Source organism: Ictidomys tridecemlineatus, chromosome 6 (genome assembly GCF_052094955.1).
Source record: "Ictidomys tridecemlineatus isolate mIctTri1 chromosome 6, mIctTri1.hap1, whole genome shotgun sequence".
Classification (NCBI taxonomy): domain Eukaryota; kingdom Metazoa; phylum Chordata; class Mammalia; order Rodentia; family Sciuridae; genus Ictidomys; species Ictidomys tridecemlineatus.
The window spans coordinates 131,535,068-131,558,695 of NC_135482.1; the positions used below are offsets into that span (position 1 = coordinate 131,535,068).

At 35.4% G+C, this 23,628-nt stretch overlaps 1 protein-coding gene across 1 annotated transcript in view; it reads right to left on the reverse strand.

Annotated features, from left to right (window-relative positions):
• Nucleotides 1–8,080, reverse strand: part of Ndfip2 (Nedd4 family interacting protein 2) — a 59,554-nt gene extending 51,474 nt beyond the window's left edge. The window contains exon 1 of the mRNA XM_005324785.4: nucleotides 7,745–8,080. Within this exon, the coding sequence (XP_005324842.2) occupies nucleotides 7,745–8,065 (321 nt within the window). The 5' untranslated portion in view covers nucleotides 8,066–8,080. The remainder of the gene's footprint in view (nucleotides 1–7,744) is intronic.
• Between the last annotated feature and the right edge of the window lie 15,548 nt (nucleotides 8,081–23,628).

Sequence of the window (23,628 nt, forward strand, 5' to 3'; positions counted from 1 at the left end):
ACTGCCTACATCTATCTGAAACTATACTTACTTGTTAACTACCTGAAATGATGGTTACTTATTTATCTGCCTCCCTCCAGCAAAGAAAGAGCCATGAGACAAGAATTTAACTGTCCTATTCACCAATTCCTAACATAAAAATTGGCAGGTAGAAATATTTTCTAAGATATTATGTATTGACTAAATGAATAAATGAGTTATAGGAAATGTTTCATAGTTAACCAATTATGATGTCTAAAAACTGCTTCCATCTTAAGCATAAATTTGATGAGTCTCCAAACATAAAATAAGCCCACACACTATCTATATTATGTAGCCTTTTCATGATGCAACTCCAATGCATTGACTCATTACTATACATTGCACCATTACTAGAACATGAACTGCTACAAAGGCTAGCATTTAATTCAGCATCATTCAGGTTGTTGATTTTGTTTGTTTTTGTACTGGGGATTGAACCCAGTGGTGCTCTACCACTGAGCTACAACCCTAGATTCTTAATTTTCTTATTTCTGAGATAGGGTCTCACTAAATTGACTAGACTGACCTCAAACATGTAATTCTCCTGACTCAGTCTCCTGAGTAGCTAGAATTACAGATGTGAGCCAACACACTTGACTGCACTGAAGCAATTTGCTCATATGTATAATTTTTTTTAATGAGCTACATTCAATCAAATCAATGACACAAACAGTTATTATTATGACATGCTCAGAAATAGCAAGAGAAACTTTCGTCTGGATCCATTTAAAAACAATTCACCCTGGTAACAAAAATGAACATAATAGTGGTCTTCAAGCTATATACGACAACTTCATAAACAATATGTTTGAGTGTTGCTGTACAACTCAGTATACAAAACAACTGAGTGTGAATTTCAATTACAATTTTTAAAAGTTTAAAACTTATTTGAAAAATGAAATAGAAATCAGAAATTCACAGAGCCCTACAGCATCTTTGAAGAAAAGCACTAGTCTAGAAGGTAGAAAGTTATAAAAACACCTAATTCAGTATAACAAGTTCTCTCTGTGATTCCCAATTTTTCCTTGGCTTTAAATGCAGATGACAGATGCAAGAAACTCTCCCTGTCTCCTTCTCCTAATTATAGATTCAAAGGAGTTTTTACATTTAAGAGTAAGATTTTATAAGACAAACAAACTAGACCAGGACTGATTAAAGTCAAGGAAGTAGGAGAGAATACACTATGGTTGAATAACTACTAATAAGTAGGTCCTTCTAGACTACAGTAATCAGTGCATACAATTTAAGAGAAGAGATTCCTGAGATATGACATTATACAGATATGGAAGACCCATTCCAGGAACCTGTAGCTAAGAACAGGAATTTTAAACTTCAAAAATAAAATAAGGCTGGTGGAATGGATGAAATTTTAGAAAGACTGACAACACCAAAATTTTACAACTTTCATTCACTGATGGTGGGAGTGTAAAATGGGAAGACTATTTTAGGAAAATATCTGGTAATTTCTTATATAAGTATAAATACACCTATCCTATTATCTCATAATTCAATCCAACAGAAATAAAAACATGTCTTCAAAAAAATGTGTACAAAAACATTCACAACAGCTTTAATTCTAATAGCATAAACTGAAAACAACCTGAATGTCTACCAATAGAGGACTAGATAAACTGCAGTATAGTCATACAATTTATATTATGAAAAACTATTCAGTAATAAAATGGGATGAGCTACTAAAATAAATATTAAAATGGATCAACCTCAAAAAAATTATGCTGAACGTAAGAAGCTTTGTAGACTATATGCTATATGATTCTAGAACTGAAAAAATAATTTGAAGTAAAAAAAATCAGAATAATTACTTAGGGAACAGAGATTGATCTGTTGGGAATGATCATAAAGGACCTTTGAAATAATCTTCTGCATCAGATCAATAAGCTGTACATGTAAAAAGCAAGAGTACAGATTGAATATTTGTATCTCCCCAAAATTCATATGTTGAAGCCCTGAACCTCAAAGTGATATTTGAAGGTGGGGCCTTTTGGAGATAAGAAGGTTTAGATGAGGTTATAAGGAAAGGGTCCCCATGATGGAATTGTCTTCAAAAGAAAAGTGAGACCAGAACTTTTGGCCATCTCCATGCTAAAAAGAGAGCCCACACCAAAGAACTGAATCCTCCAGCACCTTGATATTAAATTTCTGAGCCTCCAAAACTTTAAGAAATGAATTCTTGTTGTTTAAGCCACTCATCTAACCCTTTTCATGGCAGCCCAAGACAAGACAGGCAGAATAGTAAATATTTCAGACTTTATAGGCTCCGCCTCAAATTCTCAACTCTGCCATTGTAAATAAATTGGTTGTGTTCCAATAAAACTTTATTTATAAAAACAGGATTTGGACTGTAGTTAGCTGACCTCTGCTCTATATTTTCAAAGTAGTACACAGTTACTTGGATCAAAGTTCACTCAACAGGGATGTTACATTTGTGTATTTTGGTCTATGTTGATTTTAACCCAAAGAAAAAGAACTATAAATAAATAGTGAACTCTAGTTCAAGTATGTGATTTTTCAGGAAGTACACTGACATATGCAACTTACTTTTTAAAGAATCCAAAAATAAGTTCGATTGACAACAAAACACAATAAAATGAACTGCTAACTATAGGCCCTAAAATTTATATATATGATATATAAAATTTAACAGCACAATTCTTTCAACTCCTAAGAATAAAGTTCACAGTATCAATATAACAGAGAACTCAAGCAAGATAGAACTAAAAAGTATTAGATTATGCAACTAGGTAACCTTGATTATGTAAAGGGAGTGTAGTAAAACTATAAGTCAGATAAAGCATATTGCTAAGTTCAAAGAAACTAAATGAAGATCAAAGAAATCAGAGTGGGTCAAGAAGAGAGGATGGCTGGACATGCCTACAATCCCAATGGGTCAGGAGGCTAAGGCAGGATGGCGAGTTCAAAGTCAGCCTCAGCAAAAAGCAAGGCAGTAAGCAACTCAGTGAGACCCTGTCTCTAAATAAAACAACAAATCAGGATGGGGATGTGGCTTAATTATTGAGTGCCCCTGAGTTAAATCCCCAGTACCCCCTTCCCCACAAAAAAGAAGTGAGGATGAAAACTAGAGAGCAACATAAAGTAAAAGATTATAATAGTCCTTTAAGTTGGAAAATGAAAGCAAGCTACTTCACCTGAAAAATCACCTTACTTTATCTTTTCCAGAACATGTACGTGGGCTTGAATGTCCCCACACATTCTTGCTGAGTATGCCATCTGCAAAGCTTTCCATTTCCTGATACTGAAATGTTTTTTGTAATAAGCTACATAGGCAAAAAAAATCAAGACAACCACAGCATGTAACTGTCCAAAGGAGAGGTAAACTAGCCTGTTTGTTGTCTGCTACAATATTTGTAAGCTGGCTTTAAAGGGGAATGCACCCTTGGCTCTGCATTCCTCAATTATGAAGCAAATCCCCTGCTTATGTCCATCCGAACACCCATTATAGGTTCTTGGAACTTGAGAACAAGAGAAATCTATTCAAATATGCTGATGTTCAGGATGCCATGAGTAATGTTATTTTTCTTTGATTTGGGATTTTCCTGTTTTCTGCCAACCACCACAAAACCTTAACAGACTAAAATATTAGCTTGTAAACAGGGCATTTATTTATCATGTACCAGTCTATATTTTATATATATTTCGGTACTTCTTACATTATCCTAATGAGATGGCACTTATATGAGGACCCTGAAGCTTCAAGATACAAAGTAATGGCCAGGCATAGTGGCACAAGCTTGTAATCCTAGCAGCTTGGGAGGCTGAGGTAGAGGATCACAAGTTCAAAGACAGTCTTAGCAATTTAGAGAGGCTTTAATAATTCAGGGAGAACCTGTTTCTAAATAAAATATAAACAGGCTAAGGATGTGGCACAGTGGTTAAGCACCCCTGGGTTCAATCCCTGATACCAAAAAAAAAGAAAAGATGCAAAGTAACTAAGGCAATATCTCAAAAATTGCAAATAGCACAAATTAAATTTAAGCCTAGATGACATTAAAACCTGTTTTTTGTTTTTATGGTACTGGTGATCAAACCCAGAACCTCAGTGAAAACTAGACAAGCACTTTACCACTGAGCTATAAAATAACTAGCTCCAAATCCTGATTTTGGTCATTAATTATAAAGCTTCCTTTCTAGTTGATTTATCAAAGACAAATTTAATTCTCCAGATCCAAGAGCAAAGTATTCAAATCTTCATAATGTGAATACTTCAAATCATGTTTCATTGAAAACTAACATTTTAGAATGCAAATATTAACATAATCTTAAAATTTTTAAAAAATAACTGTGATCAAAGATGAGGAAGAGCAAAAGTAAACAAATCCAAACCACTGTCTTTACTATAGAATTTCTCGTAGTTTTAAAATGCTAGTATATGTTATAAATCTTCCAAGAATACCTATTATCATCATTCTGGAACACAGTCTGGGAAACTACTGCTAACAATGAAAACTGCCAATTTAACTTCTACACAGAATACCTTTTAAATCTTAGTAGTCACCTCGGTGGAGGTATATGATCCTTTAAAACACAGAAGATCAAAGTTAGAATGTGGTCTAACAGCTGCAAGACAAGTTAAATATTTAATAATTTGGGACACTGTTGTTTTCTGACCAAGCAAAACTAAATTTCCCATAAGTCAAAGAAACTATTTACTTGCCTGATTTTTTTTTTCAAATTAGAAGGGTAACAATCAAGACTTTTTGCAGTTCTACATTGTTTTACTTAACTGCTTAACTCTTTTACTTAATTGCTTTACTTAACTAAATTCAGATCCTTTTAACAATGGAAGGGAAGAAGCAACCATAGAAAAAGCAGTTTCCAAGGAAAGGTTATCTATTCATCAATGCAAGAAAGTCATTCTGATGTTCTGGGCAGCACTGTCAGTTTTCCAATATGGAGAGCTGAATTTTAAACCTTTAAATAAATAATAAAATAACACGGCATACCATTCCATTCCTATGGATACCTGCCTGTCTCCTGACTTAGTCATCTCTTAACATTTAACAACCAAAGTTGTTTATTGCTCCAGTTTATTAACCATTCCAGAGTTCGTTCGTTCACACACACACACACACACACACACACACACACACACACGCTAAAGCAGTCACAAAACAGCTGTGGTCATCCTAAAAGTCAGAGTTAGAGACAGAAATCTAGCTTCTAAGTCTACATAAAACTTAAATTTAGCTGTTTCTGTAACATATACCAAGACAGAGTTATTAATGAGACCATTCACAAAATCAAGAGTTATTCTGAATAGATGAAATTGCTATGTAATTACAAAATAACAGAAATTAAAATGCAAATTTAAATTGTGCTAACATTCTCTACTGCTTTGCGTTACAGGAAAAACAAACTGATATCCCACCTAAAGGCAGTAGAATCTTTAGAATAACTGAGTTTTGCCCTCTGCTATCAAGGAATGCCTCCACCCAAAGTCTATATAGGTCAAAGCTTCGGTCTGAAAAAATAAGGGGCAATAAAATATGATATTGTAAGCAGGGCATGGTGGCTCAATTTCTAATTCCAGTGACTAGAGAGGACAAGTCAGGAGGATTCTAAGTTCAAATGTGGCCTGAGCAACTCAGAGTCTGTCTCAAAATAAAAAAAGAAAAAGGGCAAGGGATGTAGCTCGATAGTAAAGTGTCCCTGGATTCAAATCCCAATGTCAGAAGGAAAAAAAAAAGATATTATCCACTTTTTTTTTTTAATTTTTTTTTAATATTTATTTTTTAGTTCTCGGTGGACACCACATCTTTGTTGGTATGTGGTGCTGAGGATCCAACCCGGGCCCCACGCATGCCAGGTGAGCGCGCTACCGCTTGAGCCACATCCCCAGCCCTCCACTTATTTTTGAAAGTAGTAGAATAAAAGAGAGTATCTGAAAACTGAAAGAGCATGGGATGGGGTTACAACTCAGTGCTAGATCACTTGCCTAGCACATATGAGGCACTAGGTTCAATCCTCGGCACCACATAAAAATAAATAAATGTATTGTGTCCATCTGCAACTAAAAAAAAAAAATTTTTTTAAATCTGAAAGCAGATTTCAACATTTTGGTAGCAGGAATTTTGAAAAATAGTCTCAACTGGTAATACCTACTGAAAGCAAATGTAACAATAAATTATTTAAAGTGCAGCTACATCAATTAAAATTGTTTTGATTAGTGACTTATGTATGAGAACACTGTTGATCCCAATAAGCAAATTCACCCAAAAAGAAAGAATTTAAATCACTTCATACCATTAAGAAAAACAAACAGAACAGAAAGATAAGAAAAATGAAAAAAGTACCACTGCTAATATTATTCAACATTTACCTACTGCATTTTATTTTTGCTAATGTTTACAAAAATAAGTAATTTACTTTAGAAAAAGTAAAACCACCAAAAGTGTATACACTGACAAATTGAAAGACACCCTCTATTCTATCACCAGTATTTCCCAAATCATTTTGGAAATACTGATAAATTTCCAGAAATTTCTTAACTTGATTTATTTGGAGGTTTTACAGGAGGTAGACAAGTTGACAACTGAAATACTGTGAGTTCTTCCGTAGAAAAATGAAAAATTACATACCTTGAGATGTCATCTTTCAGTACTCTTCATGTGTCAAGATGCATTTATTAATAGAAATTCTTAATTCACAATATGCAAATTATTTTAAAAAATGAATGAAATAATGGAATTAACTAATCTACATTTGTAAAATTTTATAATCTATAAACTGCATCATTACCAATACATTTTTCTCCTTTTCCTCAGTAAACAGGTTTAAACTAAATTGTCATCTCAAAGTTTATAGACTAACATGCTACCAAGCTGCAACAGAACTGTCATTTATTATTGAGTACACTTTAAAATAAGATTTACAATAAGAATTTCCAATGACATCATCAGAATTAATATACAAAGGAAAAATATAGGAAAACTGACAAAAAGTAACAAACAACACATTTCACACATTTAAAGTAACAGAGATTTATATAGTTGAAACCGGAAAACCTTGTGTTTAGTGAAAATTAATTTTTCAAACAAGATCAGAATTTTTTCAAATAAAACATTTCTGCTCCTTGTACCCCTCCTCCAAAAAAAAAATGCATGTGGGAATGAAGAGGGGGGAATGAATATAATCACTTTTAATAACTAACTTAATGGGAAAGGACAAAATGACAAGGTTAACGAGAGCAGGCAAGGCCAGCACTAAAGCTATTCTCTACAGTTCCACAATTCCTAACCCGCAATTTTACCAAATCTGCAGCCAACCTAGTATATAGTACTTACACCTCCCCCACCCACCCCATTTATGACGGCGACCACCTTCCTGGCAGGTATGTGAACTTAGCTGCTTCCAGATGAAAATCGCCTGGGCAGTCTCGGGAGAGACTGAGACAGGGAATAAGGAGAAATAAATGAGTTCTACGGTGTCGGTGGGAAGATTGTCTTACAGGGTGGAATATGTTGCGGATGAGGGGACCAAGAGGAGACATGGAACAAGAGGGAAGGGTCTTGATTAGAGTCACAAGCAGAAATCCAACTGAAGAGGTGTGAGGGAAAAAGCCCAAGCCAGAGGTCCAAAATAATAATAATTAACTAGAACGTCCTCCCGAAGAATAACCTGAGGAAAGGGATTCAAGGGCCACAGTGAGCGTCAGTCCCGAGGTCCCAGGAGGCCGGGAACTCACCACCTGGTATCGGCCAGTCCCCAGCTGGTGATGATCCATCCTGCCCGGCTCGGGATCCGGCTTCCGAGCGGACAAGTCCCCTCCGCGCTCAGCTCCCTCGGCCTCCCCCGTCGTCGACGTCGTTGCCGCAGCGCCGCTTCCGCCTGGGTTTCTGCCGCCGCGGTCGCCCGGCGGGGACGCTTCACTTCCTGTAGCTCCCGCAGTAGCCGCGGTGATCTCCGCGTCGCGCGCGGTTCGCTGGAGAAGCTCCGGGGCGTGGCGTGCGTTACTGAGCATGCTCGGGACGGTCGCGCATGCTCGCTGGCTCCTCCGGTGTTCCATCCGCGCTGTGGCTCAGAGGGTACGGCTGGGTGGGAGGAGATGGGGAAATAGGGGAAGTTCAGGGAAGCAGTGTAGGTTGTCAGTCTGTCGGGAGTGGGAGGTGACAAAAGGAACTGGGAAAAAAAAAAAATATATATATATATATATATCTCGACGTCCTTGATTGGATTTTTCTGTGTACACGGTTTTTGCGCAGGAATGAGCAAGTGCACTGCAGAGAGGCGGATATCGCGAGGAAAGAGGACGCATTCTTACAACACCTGAGGGCCGCTTCCTGTTGTTATTCATCCAGCCTTAGGACACTGCAAGGCAATACATCTCCAGGGCATCCCTAAAACGGCGTTCAGCTTCATTATCGAGTCAGACTTGGTGGCGACGCCTGTAATCCTAGCAACTCCAGAGGCTGCGAAAGGAGAATTGCAATTTCAAGGCCAACCTCAGCAACTTAGCAAGACTTACCCTGTGTCAAAAATTTTAAAAAATTAAAAAGACTGGCAGAGTAGCTCAATATTAAAGCATTCCTGGGTTCAATCCTTAGTACAAAAAAAAAAAGTAAAGTTTTTTTAAGATTATTTTTAGAGCAACTTAGGTTCACAATAAAATTTAAAGAAAAGCATAGTGATATCTTATATACCTCTTGTGCCCACGCGTGCAAAGCCTGCCGCACTAGGGCAATATGTTATTGACACTGAACATTTGTTACAATGGATGAACCCATATTGACACACCATTATCACCCAAAGTCCATAGTTTGCATAAAGGTTTTCATTTTGGGTGGTGTACTTTCTAGGGGTTTGAATAAATGTGTAATAGCCACTATAGTATCATAGAAAATATTTTCACTGCCTTAAAATTCTGTGTGGAATACTTGTTTAAATCCTTTTTTTTTTTTCGTTCTTGGTAGTAAGGAATACACAGACATATTCATATATCAAGGAAACAGGCCTTTAGCGTTTTGGGGTTATGAGTGAGAAGGAGAAAAGAAAATAATGAAATAAGGTAGGAAATTTTGTGGTTATTATCAATAATTCCTAGGAATTTAACTGTAAGGAATTACTCTGGACTATTGTAATACTCTGTTAGTGTCTGATTAAGCACAGATGATATATGCATCTCTCACCCGAAACACAAAGCATGTTTCTCTAGCAAGTAGAAGAGTCTAATGGAGCAGCAAAATGTACTTTTTAATCCAAAGGCCTGCTTTTTGTACCCTGTAAACTAAATAACATGTGATCCCACATGATCAGGCCCAGCTATCTTTTAAGATAATTGAACCCTTTCATCCTAAGTGATATTATAGAAGAGCCTATTAAGGAGAGGATAGAGAAGTGTCTAGAACAGTACTCACTTTACTTTCCTCATGAATAAGAGGAGATTCCTGGAAGGTCAATGGATGAGCCTAACCAACTTGTTTAAATATCATGATACAATAAAGAGGGAAATTCACTGAAATATCATCAGCTAAAAAGTTTAAGCCTTCCTGATAGCTTTTTTCCCCCAAAGAATTCATCAGCTCTACCTGGTTTTGCTATGTTGACACATCTGGTAGTCAAGAGCATTACTAAGATAACAGTAATGAAAAGCAATGATATCATTCTTAAATTTCTTTAAACTTGCTTTGTAGTGATCTACTGTAATATATTTTAATATAGAATCTAAGACAACAAGTATGACATCTTATTGATACCAACATATTACTAGTGAATGCTGAAATACTGGGACAGATACACTTACCTAGATTCCCTTTCAAAAAGTACTCACACTCACATTATCAACCCAATTGGAATTGTCTATCAGTGATCAAAACAGCCAATGGTAGCAAAATAAAATTAGATTCCTACTCATTTATGTTTGATCAGGCTGATGTAGTAAGTGCTGAAATGATGTATAATTAAATTTTATATGTGCTTGTGTTCTCATTGACCTTTTTTAAAAAAATCTTTATTTTATTTATTTATTTTTATGTGGTGCTGAGAATCAAACCCAGGACCTGGAACATACTAGGCGAGTACTCTACCACTGAGTCACAATCCCAGCCCCTCATTGACCATTTTAATGTCCATTTCTCAAACAGACTTTTTCTCAGAGACTACTTCTTACTCCCTATACAATACTGAGAACATAATGTTGAAAACCAGAGACCTGATCAATGGCAGGCATCCTAAATCCTGTTAGAGTAACAAATTCTTTCAGTAGAGTAACAAAATCTTTAAGTTTTACCCTCCTCCAAAGTTTTTTGAACATTTTGTTACTCTAGTAGAGAAAGTAACAGAATTCAACAGGAAAGCACATTTTGAATGAGAAAGAGGAGACAGTAGTAGAACAACAATGTATAAGTTTTGAGCTCTTCTTAATCCAGGGACTATGCATGAATTATTTTATCCTCACAATAAACCCATGAGTTAGACATTATTGTAACCCCTGTTTAGATGAGGAAACTAAGGCACAGAGATATTAGGTATATTTCCAACACCAAATTACCAGTAAGTGATGAAGGACACCAGAGCCTCCGCTATCTTAAGCACTATGCCATAATACAATCTTGCAAAAAGAGGACTTATCTTTCTCCTCTCTGGCTACTACTACTGAAAAACTTGTTCAGAAGACATAAAATGACAGTGATGCAGTACCACAAATAGCCATGTCTTTATCTGTATGAAATAATGTTTCTCATCATCCCAAAAAAGAGCCATTTTGAGCTTTATTTCGACTAAGCCTGTGTGATCTCTAATGGACCGTCACAAGCAGAGGCACTGACTTGTCACCCTGGAAGCAATTTCTTTGGAATGAAACATGAGTAACAATATTCTTTGCCACTTCAGAGGTCTTGAGTAATATCCAATAATATTTTCAAAATTTGATCTTCTGCTGATAATTCCAGTTACCTAAGAAATTGATGAGGTACACTGTTACAGGCTACTCAGTAGAATTGTTGACTTAGTGCTCTTGACTAACCCCTCTTTTTCTGGTCTAATCAATATTCACCTCTAAACACAACCACCCAACATATTACTAGTGAATGCTGAAATACTGGGACAGATACACTTACCCAGATTCTCTTTCTCAAAAAAACACACTCTGCCCAGGAATGCAGATATTCAACATCTTCCAGCTGTTAGCTTTACCAGGGTTTCCTTTAGCTTTCAATCTTAGGTGGAGCTGCTTTCATGATGACATTCAGCCATTGAATGAGACAGGTGGTGGCACAAGTTTAAACTGTTTTTACTTTACTCCAGATCTCTTTAAGGAGCATACTTTGCCTGTCAAGGTGGCAGAAATTTTGTCAAATCATGTGCAATCCTTTTTCTTTTCACATCTGTTTCTCTCCAATGAATCTCTTGCACTTTTATTTTTTTATCAGCATCTGCTTCCTAGAGAGCCCAACCTAGAAAAGTACCAATAAGTAAAGTAATAGAAGATTATTAATATCAAAATTATGTTAAATATCTATAACTATCATTTCATGTGGTGATGTTTCATGTTCAGAATGACCCTCAGAACCCCACAATGTTAGCATTTGCTCATGTAGACATAATGTATCTACCACCTTAACACTAAGAAACTTTAATGTTTTACAGAGTGACGCTGTCGGATCACAGCGACCTCTTTGTCTGGGACAGATGTCCCATAGGGAACACTCCCACCTTCCAAGAACCATTTTCTCTAGAGTTAAACTCCTTTCTTGTCAATCATTATCTTCTCCCTTTACTTCTAACAAGATATATTGAGATCTGTACATTTGCACCAGAATTCTGTGTAGAGATTTTCATCAAAGAGCAATAGAAATGTCAGTGCCTATAGAGGGCATCTATATAGGCCTAAGTCACAAGTAGCCAAGTGCTCCATATTTTCCTTGTTCAGTGACTTTTTTTTTTTTGTCACTTCCTCTACAACATAGAACACATAACATAGAACTATTCCTTAAAGTAGCTTCTGATGGTTAGTGTGGCCAAAGACTTGTACTTGGAATATGTAAGTTTTTTGTATATTTATCTAGAGAATGAAAAAGTGTAAAATTGAATTCTCTATCTGAAAATGTCTATCTCTTCTCAATTAGAATTTATTAGCCATTATTTTCTGAACTTTAAATTCCAAAACATACCTTAGAATATACAAGAAACTATTGCTTTTTACTTTAATAAATGAATAAGCACATTTATTACTCTAAAGTTTTATCTCTGTTACCATATCTTTAAAGCAATTCTGTAGGATTGAACCTCAACTTAGCTTCACATGTTCCTTATTTAACCAGTTTTGAGAGTTCTGTTATCTGTTCAGCTCTATAATTTTAGAGAGGAAATCCCATGTGAACAATTTGACAATCAGATCTCTACTTCCTTGCCCTCTCTTTATTCTCTTTCAGTACAATCTAATTTATAACCAATGTTTTTCATCAGCCAGAATTTAACTAGAAAAACAGATTTTTCAGAAGATATATATTAACAAATTTATTGCAAATAATTGGCTTATACAATAGCAGGAACTGGCTAGGCAAGTATGAAACCATTAGCTTATGCCACTGGAACTCGAGGGCAGAAGCTGAATCTACTGGCACAGGCAGAATTTCTTCTTAGAGAAGTCTCAGTTCTGCCCTTAAATACATTTGATTGATAGAATCAGGCCCATTCAGATTATAGAGGATATCTTCTTTACTTAAAGTCAACTGATTTTGAACTTCAATCACAGCAATGACTAGAACAGTGCTTAATGAATAATTGAGGTGACAGCTTAGCCAGATTGACACAGAGAACTAACATCACATGTTTGTTTAAACACTATAAACTGAAATGGTCTCTATACAACAAAGATAAAGGAGAGAAAGGAGAATGAACAGAAAAAAGACAGGAAGTACCAGAAACTTAGCTTAAAGATTCAAATAGGTTTCCAATATTTAAGTATTTCCTATCAGTTTTAATATATACATATATAAATCTTTAGCATTACTTTTTTCCTTTGGTTCGTCCTGGGCAACAATAGATATAGATAAGTGGTAAAGCACCCTGGGTTCAATCCCCAGACCTCCCCCCACCCCCCCAAAAAAAATCTTTAGCATTTGTGTGTTTACCATAAAACTGTAAGACCACTTTTGCCAACAGCTTCATTTTGAAGACAGAAACTAAGGTTCCAAGAGATAAATACTGCCCTCAAATTATTTCTCTCTTTTTTTAAAGTTGTTTTTTAATGTTTATTTTTTAGTTTTAAGTGGACACAATATATTTTATTTTTATGTGGTGCTGAGGATCGAACCCAGTGCCCCATGCATGCCAGGCAAGTGTGCTACCACTTGAGCCACATCCAGAGCCCCTGCCCTCTAGTTATTTCCGTGAAACAATTATCACTCCATTTCCAGTTTCACTCAATTAAGGTAATTTATAACACAATCCAAAATACTCTATTGACTTTTCTCACCTCACCCAATTAGAATTGTCCCTTGAAAGCAGTACTAATAAAAGTAAAAAGTATAGAATTCCAACACATCTTGTACTCGACATATTAAAAACTCTTTTGAAAGAACTAGGACAGGCAAATGTATTGCCACCAAAAAGGATAAGAGTCTTAGTTACTAATTCTTTCAAGATTTGCTGCCTTGGAGCAAGTAAAACATCTACTTTTTAAAGTACAATAAAATGTATGCCTCACAAATGTAATCTTTGGAATTACAGTAGATATCTAATGTTAGTTGAATGCATTCAAGCTTAAAATCCAAACAATCCCAACCCATACATACATACCCGTTTATATAGGATTGGAATGTAAAAGAACCTAAACCTATAAAGTAAGTGGGAGTCTGTCTCTCTTAGTCCAGCCTCCACACTTTTGCAGTATTTGGAATTGACCCAGAGACTCAAGAAATGTCAGGCAAGTGCTTTGCCACTGAACTACATCCCAATACCTTTTTGATTTTACTTTGAGACAGGGTCTCATTAAGTTTCCCAGACTGGTCTTGAACTTAGGATCCTCCAACTCAGTCTCCCAGATATCTGATATTAGAAGTGTGCATCAGTCTCTACTTTTTAACCCTGAGATTTTATTATAATTCTTAAAATGGAGTTGATGCCCTTTTCAATACAGTAGCACATAGCCACACACAACCATTTAAATATAAATTAAATAATATTGAAACATTTATTTCTTAATCACTCTGGCCGCATTTCATGTGCTCAGTTGCCACAAGTGTCTAGTGGCTACAATGTTGGACATTGCAGATAAAATACTCTTGCACCATCACAGAAAGTTCCACTGGACATGATTGCTAGAGCAAACATTCTCTTATTTTTTTTTTTTTTTTTTTGAGGAATGTGAACGAAAAATTTATTTGCTCATTTCTTGCATTTGAAGTACTCTTCGATGACATCCTTGGCCTGAGATTCTTTGCCATAATCCTTAACAACTACACAACTGCAACCAACCACTTTACGGGGCTTGCCCTCTCGGTCAATTTTACAGAGGCCTACCCATTCTCCTAGTTTCTTGTTGTCATCGACCTTAATTAGATTGATTTGGTGCTCAGCACAAAGGGCCTCCACCAATTTGACATACATAGGCTCATTACAGTTGGATGCAAGTACACAGAGATGGGCCTGGCGCAATTCCTCAATATTCACATTTAATTACCCTCCTTTCTTCACTTCCTGAATTATCCAAATAATTTTTGTAATAGCCTTGATCCCAACTCTGCCATATCTTAGCAATGTGGCCCCTGGATAAGTCACTTAACCTGCTAAGCTGGTTGCACATGTTTAATACCATAATAATTATTTCTTGCCTGTCTCACTGGTTGTTGTAAAGCTCAAATGAAAATGTAACCATACAAATATAAAGAAGCCCTTTTTATTTCTGGAAGCCCTTTTTATTTCTTTAATTTTATATTGACTGCCAGGAAAAAAAGATGTTTAAAACCTTTCACACTTAAAATGTAGAATAAATATTGTAATTTAAGGAATATGGAAACTAGCTCCTACCCTGAAACTAGTTCTCCCAACTTGATCACATCGTGGTTTTTTTTCTGGGCTAATTGGGCTTATTATATTCTACAAACCAATAAGTAACAGACTCAAGAGTGTGTAACCACAGAAAATATGTCAGTATTTGTTTACCCAGGAGAAGAACTATTACATAGTATATTTGTTAATCATTATAATTATGGTAATAATAGCTAACATTTATTGAATGTTGCTAGCAATTTTGCTAAGTGCTTGATATGTATTGTCTCAATGTATTTTCACAACAAACATATGGAGTAAGCATTATCATTACCATTTCACATATTAGAAATTTTAGTCTTTAGAAATTTACCAAAAATCACAAAGCAAGTGAGAGAAAAAAGATCTGTCACATTTTTTCTTCACTTTAACAACTTTTTATTTCAATAATCTTACATACAGGAAAGTAGATGATTCAAAAGTATACAACTTAATGAAACTACAACCAGCATCCACATTAAGAAATAAAATTTTTCCAAAACCCCAAAATATCGTCCATGACCTACTTCCTGATTTATCCCATATAAAGAATAACCATTAACCTGACATATAACATCATAAATTAGTTTCAACTATTTTATAACTCTGTTTACTGGAATAATAAGATGTGCCTTAAAAGTTTGTTCTTTTTCTTAATTTTACTTTGGTAATATTTATTCATATTGCTGAGTATAGTTGTAGTTTATTCATTTTTGTCACACTATTTTTAGTATTCCACACACAAGTATATATTTTTTTTACCAATTTTACTGAATAATATGTCTAGTTGGCACTTGGATTGTTTCTAGTTTGGGCTTTGTATTCATTTTCTGGGACTGCTATAACAATGCATTACAAACTGAGTGATGTAAGAAACAGAAATTTATTATCTCCCAGTTTTGGAGACCATGAGTTCAAAATCAGGGTATCAGCAGGGTTGGTTCCTTCAGATAACCATACAGATATGAATAAAGATAAACTTGCTTTCCTACAGTTCATGATGGTTTGCTTACTATATTTGTTGCTCATTGGTTTGCGGAAGTATCACCCCATTTCTGCCTTCCATCTTCATATATTTTTCCCTGTCTGTGCATTTCTGTATCCCGGGTTTTCTATAAGGTCACTAGTCACAGTGGATTAGGGTCCCATTCTACTCCAGTATGACCTCATCTTTTCTTTCCTTTTTGGTACCAGGGATTTAACCTGAGGGTGCTTAACCACTGACCAATATCCCCAGCCATTTTTATTTATTTATTTATTTTATTTTGGGACAGAGTCTTACTAAGTTGTTTAGAGTCTTTCTGAATTGCTTAGGGCCTTGCTAAATTGCAATCCTCCTGCCTCAGCCTCCAGAGTCGCTGGAATTACAGGTGTACGGATCCTCATCTTAACTAAGAACATCTGAAACAATCCTGTTTCCTAATAAAGTCAAATTCTCAGGCCAGAATTTTAACATGTGAATTTTGTGGAGACTTAATTAAACCTATAAGAGAGGTACAATGCTGCTAAATATATTCTTGTATATGTTTAGGTAAATGAATGTGTTCATTTCTGATGATTATATAATTACAAATGGATATGCTAGATTATAAAATATATATATATATATATATATATATATATATATATATATATATATATATATATACACACACACACACAGTCACTTTGGTAGATACTGACAAATGGTTTTCTAAAATTATAATACAAATTTTCTCTCCCCTCATCAATGTATGATAATTCCAGTTGAGTCAACATTTGATTTTCTTCTTTTACCCTTCTTTTACCCATTCTGAAGAGACTGTAGTTGCATCTCATGGTTTTAATTTGGATTTTCTTCATGATTAGTAAAGTTGAACTCTCTACCTCTTGAATATCTACAGATAGTCTTTGCTGCTGGGTTCATTTGCCTATTTTCTATAAAATAGCCTGCTTTTATTCCTGGATTTGCAACAACTCACTTTTTGGGGAAATGTGTCCTTTGTTAGACACAGCAACAGATATAGAGACAGATAGAGATAGATGCAGACATAAACAGATACAGAGAGAAATATTGACATCTCTTTGACTGTTCTTGACAGTAGGAACCTGGCATCAGCAGATAGAGGAATGTGTTTGATTTGCCTCTTCTTCTGCCTTTTTATATGTTAAAAAAAATGCCCAAGGTAGGTGAGGGGGGTCATCTTATAAAATAAGAGAATAATTCAGTTCAGAAACATGCATCAACGGATGATCTATTTAAAGATTTTTGTTTTGTTTTTTTCTTATCTGACCTTTAGTTTGGGGGGGTAAAACTGTTTATATTTGTCTATGTGAGCATCAGATTCATATTCTTTCTCTACCTCTCCCTCTCTCTTCCCACCCCCAACCTTTTCTATCTTCCATTCCATATTCCCTTCAGAAGGCCTTCTCTATTTTGCCTGCTCTTTTACAGTTTTTTTTTTAATCTGGGCTTGCTTTCCCTTTCTTCCATCTTTTGCTACAGAAAAGTAGTTGTGTAGCAAAAGATACTCTTTAAGTACCTAACATGAGACCAACATAGAGCAGTCTTTGTTATTAATTTGTGACTATCATTGAAGTTCCCACTCCATCACTAGGTAGAAATAACAATACAATGCTATTTCATTCCTTAAGAAATTTTAATATGAACAAGGAAACATTCCAGGAGGTGACAAAAGTGTCACATTTTACAAATGAAGTTTAGGAAACCTCTAAGCATTCTCCATTAATTCTTCCCTGATTTTCTCTAAATGTAAGTAGATTTAACCAGTGACATGTCCTGTCATTAATATTCTCCTTTCCATTTATTTTTTCAGTACTAGAGATGGATCTCAGGGGCACTGTACCACTAATCTACATCCCCAGCCATTTTTATATTTTATTTTGAGGCAGGTCTTGCTAAATTTCCCAGGCTGCCTGGAGCTTTCAACCCTCCTGTCTCAACCTCCTGCATAGTTGGGATTACAAGAGGGTGCCAACTTACCAGGCTCCATTTTCACTTATTATTACAGATAAAGTCGCTTATTATCCCCAACGAAGTATTGGTTCTATAATAAACTAGAATGCTTCTAAAGTTTTCATGTGTGACTTTTTTATTGTAATAAAATACACATAGCATAAAATTTACCATTTTACCCATTTTTTGTGTACAGTTCAGTGGCACTTGAGTATATTCACATTGTTTTGCCACCACTACCATCATTCATCTCCAGAAATTTTTCTACATTGCACACTAAAAATTGGTACCCATTAAACACTAACTCTACATTCCCCTCTCCTCCCAGGCTCTGGCAACCACCTTTTTACTTTCTGTCTCTATGATTTTGGCTGTTAAAGGTATTTCATGTAAGTGGAATCAGACAATATTTGTTCTTCTGTGATTGACTATTTCACTCAGTATAAATTTCTCAAGATTCACCCATGTTGTAATATGTGTCATGATTATTTGGGGAGCTAAATAATATTCTATTGTATTATACTAAATAAATTTCCTTTATACAAAAAAAAGTAAATTTAACTATCCATGAATAGACATTGGATTGTTTCCACCTTGATTATTTTATTTAATCTTCACAACTGCTGTCCCTAAAAAACTGAGTCTTAAAGCCAACTTGGTCACTTACATAGCAGCTGACCCTGGCCAAGATGAATAATCCCTTTGTGTCTTAATTTCCTCGTTAAAAATGGAAATGAAAATACTCTCTTCCCTGGATTGAATTGAGGATCTATTAAGATAACAAGATGTCTAACAGAGAGCTTGCCAAATAGTAGGTATCTAGCAACTAGTAGCTAGAAATGATTCATATTGATAACTAACAATTCAAGAGTCCATTCCATACATCTCATCTTAAGTCGAATATATATGGCATATCTCCAAGATATTTTTGGCTTCTAAACTACTAAAATCAATGAAGGGAGACAAGAATGATTTGTTAAACATGGACTTCTTCTTCCACCCACAATCTATCTGCTAACCTCAAAGAGGTTAAAATATTTATTCAAAAAGTCTAGTTTTAAAGAGTATCAATGATTTTTCTTTTTTGGGAAAAAATATTTCACTTTGTTTATCTGACAAAATCACATCCTTAAGGAATATAAACTTCATAACATTATAAAAAGATACATCATCAGACTCAATTAAACCTAATCTAATTCTCAGTGTGAGCATCCAGGAAAATAAACAGCCAAACTTTTTAGAAGAATTTTGCATGAACTTTTACAAAAAACTGAATTTAGATTACCTCCCTAATATCAAATATTAATAGAAAGCATAAAGTACTTTTCAATATCCTTTATAATTTTAAGTTAGAATTTTATAATAAACATTTTTCTGGTCAAAGGAATTTGAACATACAAAGGTAAACAATGGGTTTATTTCTGGTCTTTTTTTTCTAAGCAGATTTTTTTGGAGCATTAAGTATATAATTAAATGATTATAAGAAAATAATTGAATTATCATATTCATTTTTATTTACTTATTTATAAAATCATATAATCTTCAAATAGGAATAATCTGACTTCTTTATTTCCTATGTGTGTCCCTCTTATTTTTTTCTCTCACCTGATCACTTTGACTAAAATTTCAAATAATATAATTAATGAGAGTAGTGAGAGTGAACTCCCTTGTCCTGTTCCTTATGTTAGAGGAAATGCTTTCAGTTTTTCCCCATTTAGTATGATGTTGGCCTTGGGTTTGTCATATATAGCCTTTACTATGTTGAGACACCATCCTTTTATACCTAGTTTCTCGGGGCTTCTAGCATGAAGGAAAGTTGAATTTTGTCAAAATATTTTTCCATGTCAGTTGACACAATGTGATGTTTATTCTTGATTCTATTAAACATAATAAATGATTCTATATATTCAATTTATGTTCTTTTTAAACTTATCATATAAGGCAATACCCCACATAGCCTTCAATACATGAATCTTTGGGAGACATTCCAGATCCAAACTATAGCAGATTCTAATTTGATGAGATTGATGTCTTTATAAAAAGAGAGAGAAATAACAAAGATCTCTCTCCATATACTGCATGGAAGAAAGGCCATGTTTGAATACAGCAAGGATATGGCTACCTATAAGCTAGGAAGAGAGGCCTCACCAGACACCAGCCCTCTGACTCCTTATCTTAGACTTCTAGCCTCCAGAAATAGATTTACTACATGATCCAGCATCTTGAATTCTGAGTATAAACTCCTCCAAATTGAAAGCAGAGTCTACAAGAGATATTTGTATACTTATGTTCATGGAAGCATTATTCAAATAACTAAAATGTGGAAGCAAACCAGCCTTCCATAATAAATAGATGGATAGGCAAAATGTTTTATACATATACACACACATACACACACACACACACACACACACACACATATCGGGATGTTATTTAGCCTTAAAAATAAAGGAAATTCTGTCATATGCTACAACATGTGGACATGATGGTGAGTGAAATAACTCAATCACAAAAGATGAGTTCTGTAATTCCCCTTTAAGGAAGTAGTTAAAATAGAATGATGGTTGTCAGAGGTTATAGGGAAGGTGAAATAAGGAGTTGTTATACTAATGGGTGTAGAGTTTCAGTTTTGTAAGAGTTCTAGAGATGGTTAGTGATGATGGTTGTGCAAAAATATGAATGCACTTAATACCACTGAACTGTACCCTGAAAATAGTTAAAATGGTAAATTTTATGTTATGTGTATTTTACCACAATAGAAAAATTGAAGGAGGAAAAAGTTAACACAATCTTTTTTGCAACAGAAAACAAGCATGGTACATAAAGGAAATATGTATATGAGACAGGATAGATTAATAAATATTTTCCACGTGTGTTTGCAAATCCAGCATGCATGCACATAAGTGATCCCAGCATACTTTGAGGAATAACAATGTCTTTTACATCATTTTCCCATGGAGATTTTATCTTTTCTAGTTAATGTAGAGAAAATAATTAATAGTAAAAATGATTATGAAAACATAAAAGGTTGATAACAAATACCTGTACTAGTGGAGGAAATAATCTATTTCATTCAGTAACATTCTACTCACATACAGTCCAGGAGAAAGGGATGGACAATGGATTGTGAAACATTTGGGCTACATAGTACTGAGGTTCAGAAACAGTACTGCGTAGGCAAGACTTACTATCATTCAAATTGAGTTTGCTAGTTGGATTTACTAGATGCATTAAGAAATTCTGTAGCCATTGTAGGATTTTATGGGGAAGAGAAAGATAAAAAGAAAGGCCAGAGAGCCAATGGTACAAAACAAAATAGAGAATAGCTAAATACAGAACCAGTTGGTTTTGTTGAAGTATATGTGTAAATCTGAATAGCATTTTATATTTAGTGGTTTTAATCTTCATACATTTGTAAAATGGATTCTATGGACCCTGAAAGTTTGTTGATCTTTAGGTCTATTTTTTTTTTTTTTAAGGCCCAGGACCTGATACTGCTAAGCCAAGTGCTCTACCACCGAGAGGCATCACTAGCCCCTAAGTCTAATAGGCTACATTTTAGTTGCTTTTTGAAATTTTAATTTGTATTCCAACACTTTTTCCCTTGGGAGTAATTTACCAGCTTTTAAATATTTTTAATTGAATCATTCATGGTTTATCCAGGCACTGGGAATTGAACTCAGGGGTACTCTGCCACTGAGCCATACCCCTATACCTTTTTATTTTATTTTTTTATTTTAAGACAGGGTCTTGTTAATTTTCCCAGGTTGGCCTGGAATTTGTGATCCTCCTGCCTCAGCCTCCCAAGTCACTGGGATTGCTAGGATTATAAGCATGCACCACCACTCCTGGGTCAGCATTCTTTCAACAACCACCTACAAGAATCTATTATGCCCTGTGTTATATAGTGGGGAATCCAAAAATGAATCAGATACCTGTCTGCCTCAGGGAACTCACTACCAATAGCAAGGGCAGACAGGAAATTCCTACATCTTAAAAGATAAGGAGGAGTGAGATTAAGAGGTAAGCTAAAGCTGCTCTGAGTAGGAGTATTTTCGAAGTTGCTCAAGTAAAACCTGGAAAGCAAGAATGAACAGTGCATGGAGAAATTGTAGGCAAATAAGTATTCTTGGGAGGAAGGGTGATAAGCGATCTGGCTACATATTTTGAAGTGGTCACATAATTAAGAGTTCTGTTTGGCATGCTAAGGAATTTGAATTGTATCCTGAAGGCAAGGAAAAATCATTTAAGATCTCAAAATAGGAATGTGGCAAGATAAAATATGAATTGACAACCACCATCATAAGGGTCAGACAGATTAGATTAGAGCCACATGGGGCAACTAAAGAGAGATATCCCTAGCTGGAGTCATGCTTGTCTGGACCAAAGCAGGGACAGTGGGCACTCAGAGGCGGGGACAGGTAAGGAGAACCCAAAGCCGTTGAAGAAGCAGAACTGGTTAGTAACGGTGTATCCTAGGATTTGGTTTGCCTGGAGAGGGATTTAAAACCAATAGTTTAAATAAAATTTCCCAGGCAAAGCTAATAATTTCTCAGGTTTGGGACCTACTAGTACAGATACTTCCCAAAGAGCTTGTATGTCAAAGAAAAAGGGAAAGAGAAGATGGCCGTTAGAAAGTCAAGGTGGGGGTTGAGTCTTGCTTGCTCCAATGCAATCAAGATGTGAAAGAAAGAAAAACTGGAGACAGGCACAAGAGCAGAGGGGCTATACTCCCTAGGAGGAGCTGAGAACTTGGGATTAGTGCAGGGGAAAGACTTCTCCAGAAGAGTATCTCAGTTCTGAGATAGGAACAAAAGAAGAAAGGGAGAGAGGGAATAGGGACATAGGTTGGGTAAATTCTACCTATGCTCCCCCTCCTCCCCTTTTCTCAGTGAATCAGGTGGTGATAGCCAGTAACCTTTTCAGAGAAAGCTAAGTTGAGAAGAAGATAAAGGATATGGAGAAGATGAGAGGGGTCTTAAAAGAGAAAGATACAAGTGCTATTGCCTCTTGGCGTGTCCTAATAACTTAGACTTATATTCAAACGGGTACTGATGAGTACAATTGTGTGTGTGTGGTTTTTTTTTTTTAAATCAAAGGTTGCCAAATTTAGCAAATAAAATAAAAATACAGGAACCTAGCTAAATTTGTATTTCAGATAATGAATAACTCTAAAAAAATTTTTTTTAATTGTAGATAGACACAGTACCTTTATTTTATTTTTATGTGGTGCTGAGGATCAAACCCAGTGCCGCGCTCATGCGAGGCGAGCACTCCACCACTGAGCCACAACCCCAGCCCTAAAATGAATAGTTTTTAGCATAAACATATCCTATGCAATATTGGGAACATACATAAACTGAGAAATTATTTTTCTGTTATTTAAAATTCAAATTTATTGGAGCATCATGTGTTTTGTCTGGCAAGCCTACATGAGAACTTGTAAAAATAAGATGTGAGGATTATGACCTAATCCCTAAAGTGAAGATCAGAGTTTACTATGCAAAACATCTTTTTTTATTAGTATTTATTCTAATTATTAGTATTTATTCTAAGCATGACTCACTGTTAGCTTCAGACAGGGCCGTGAATACACACTGGTAACATGGCAACAATATAAGCAAGACTAATTAGGTCATTACTAC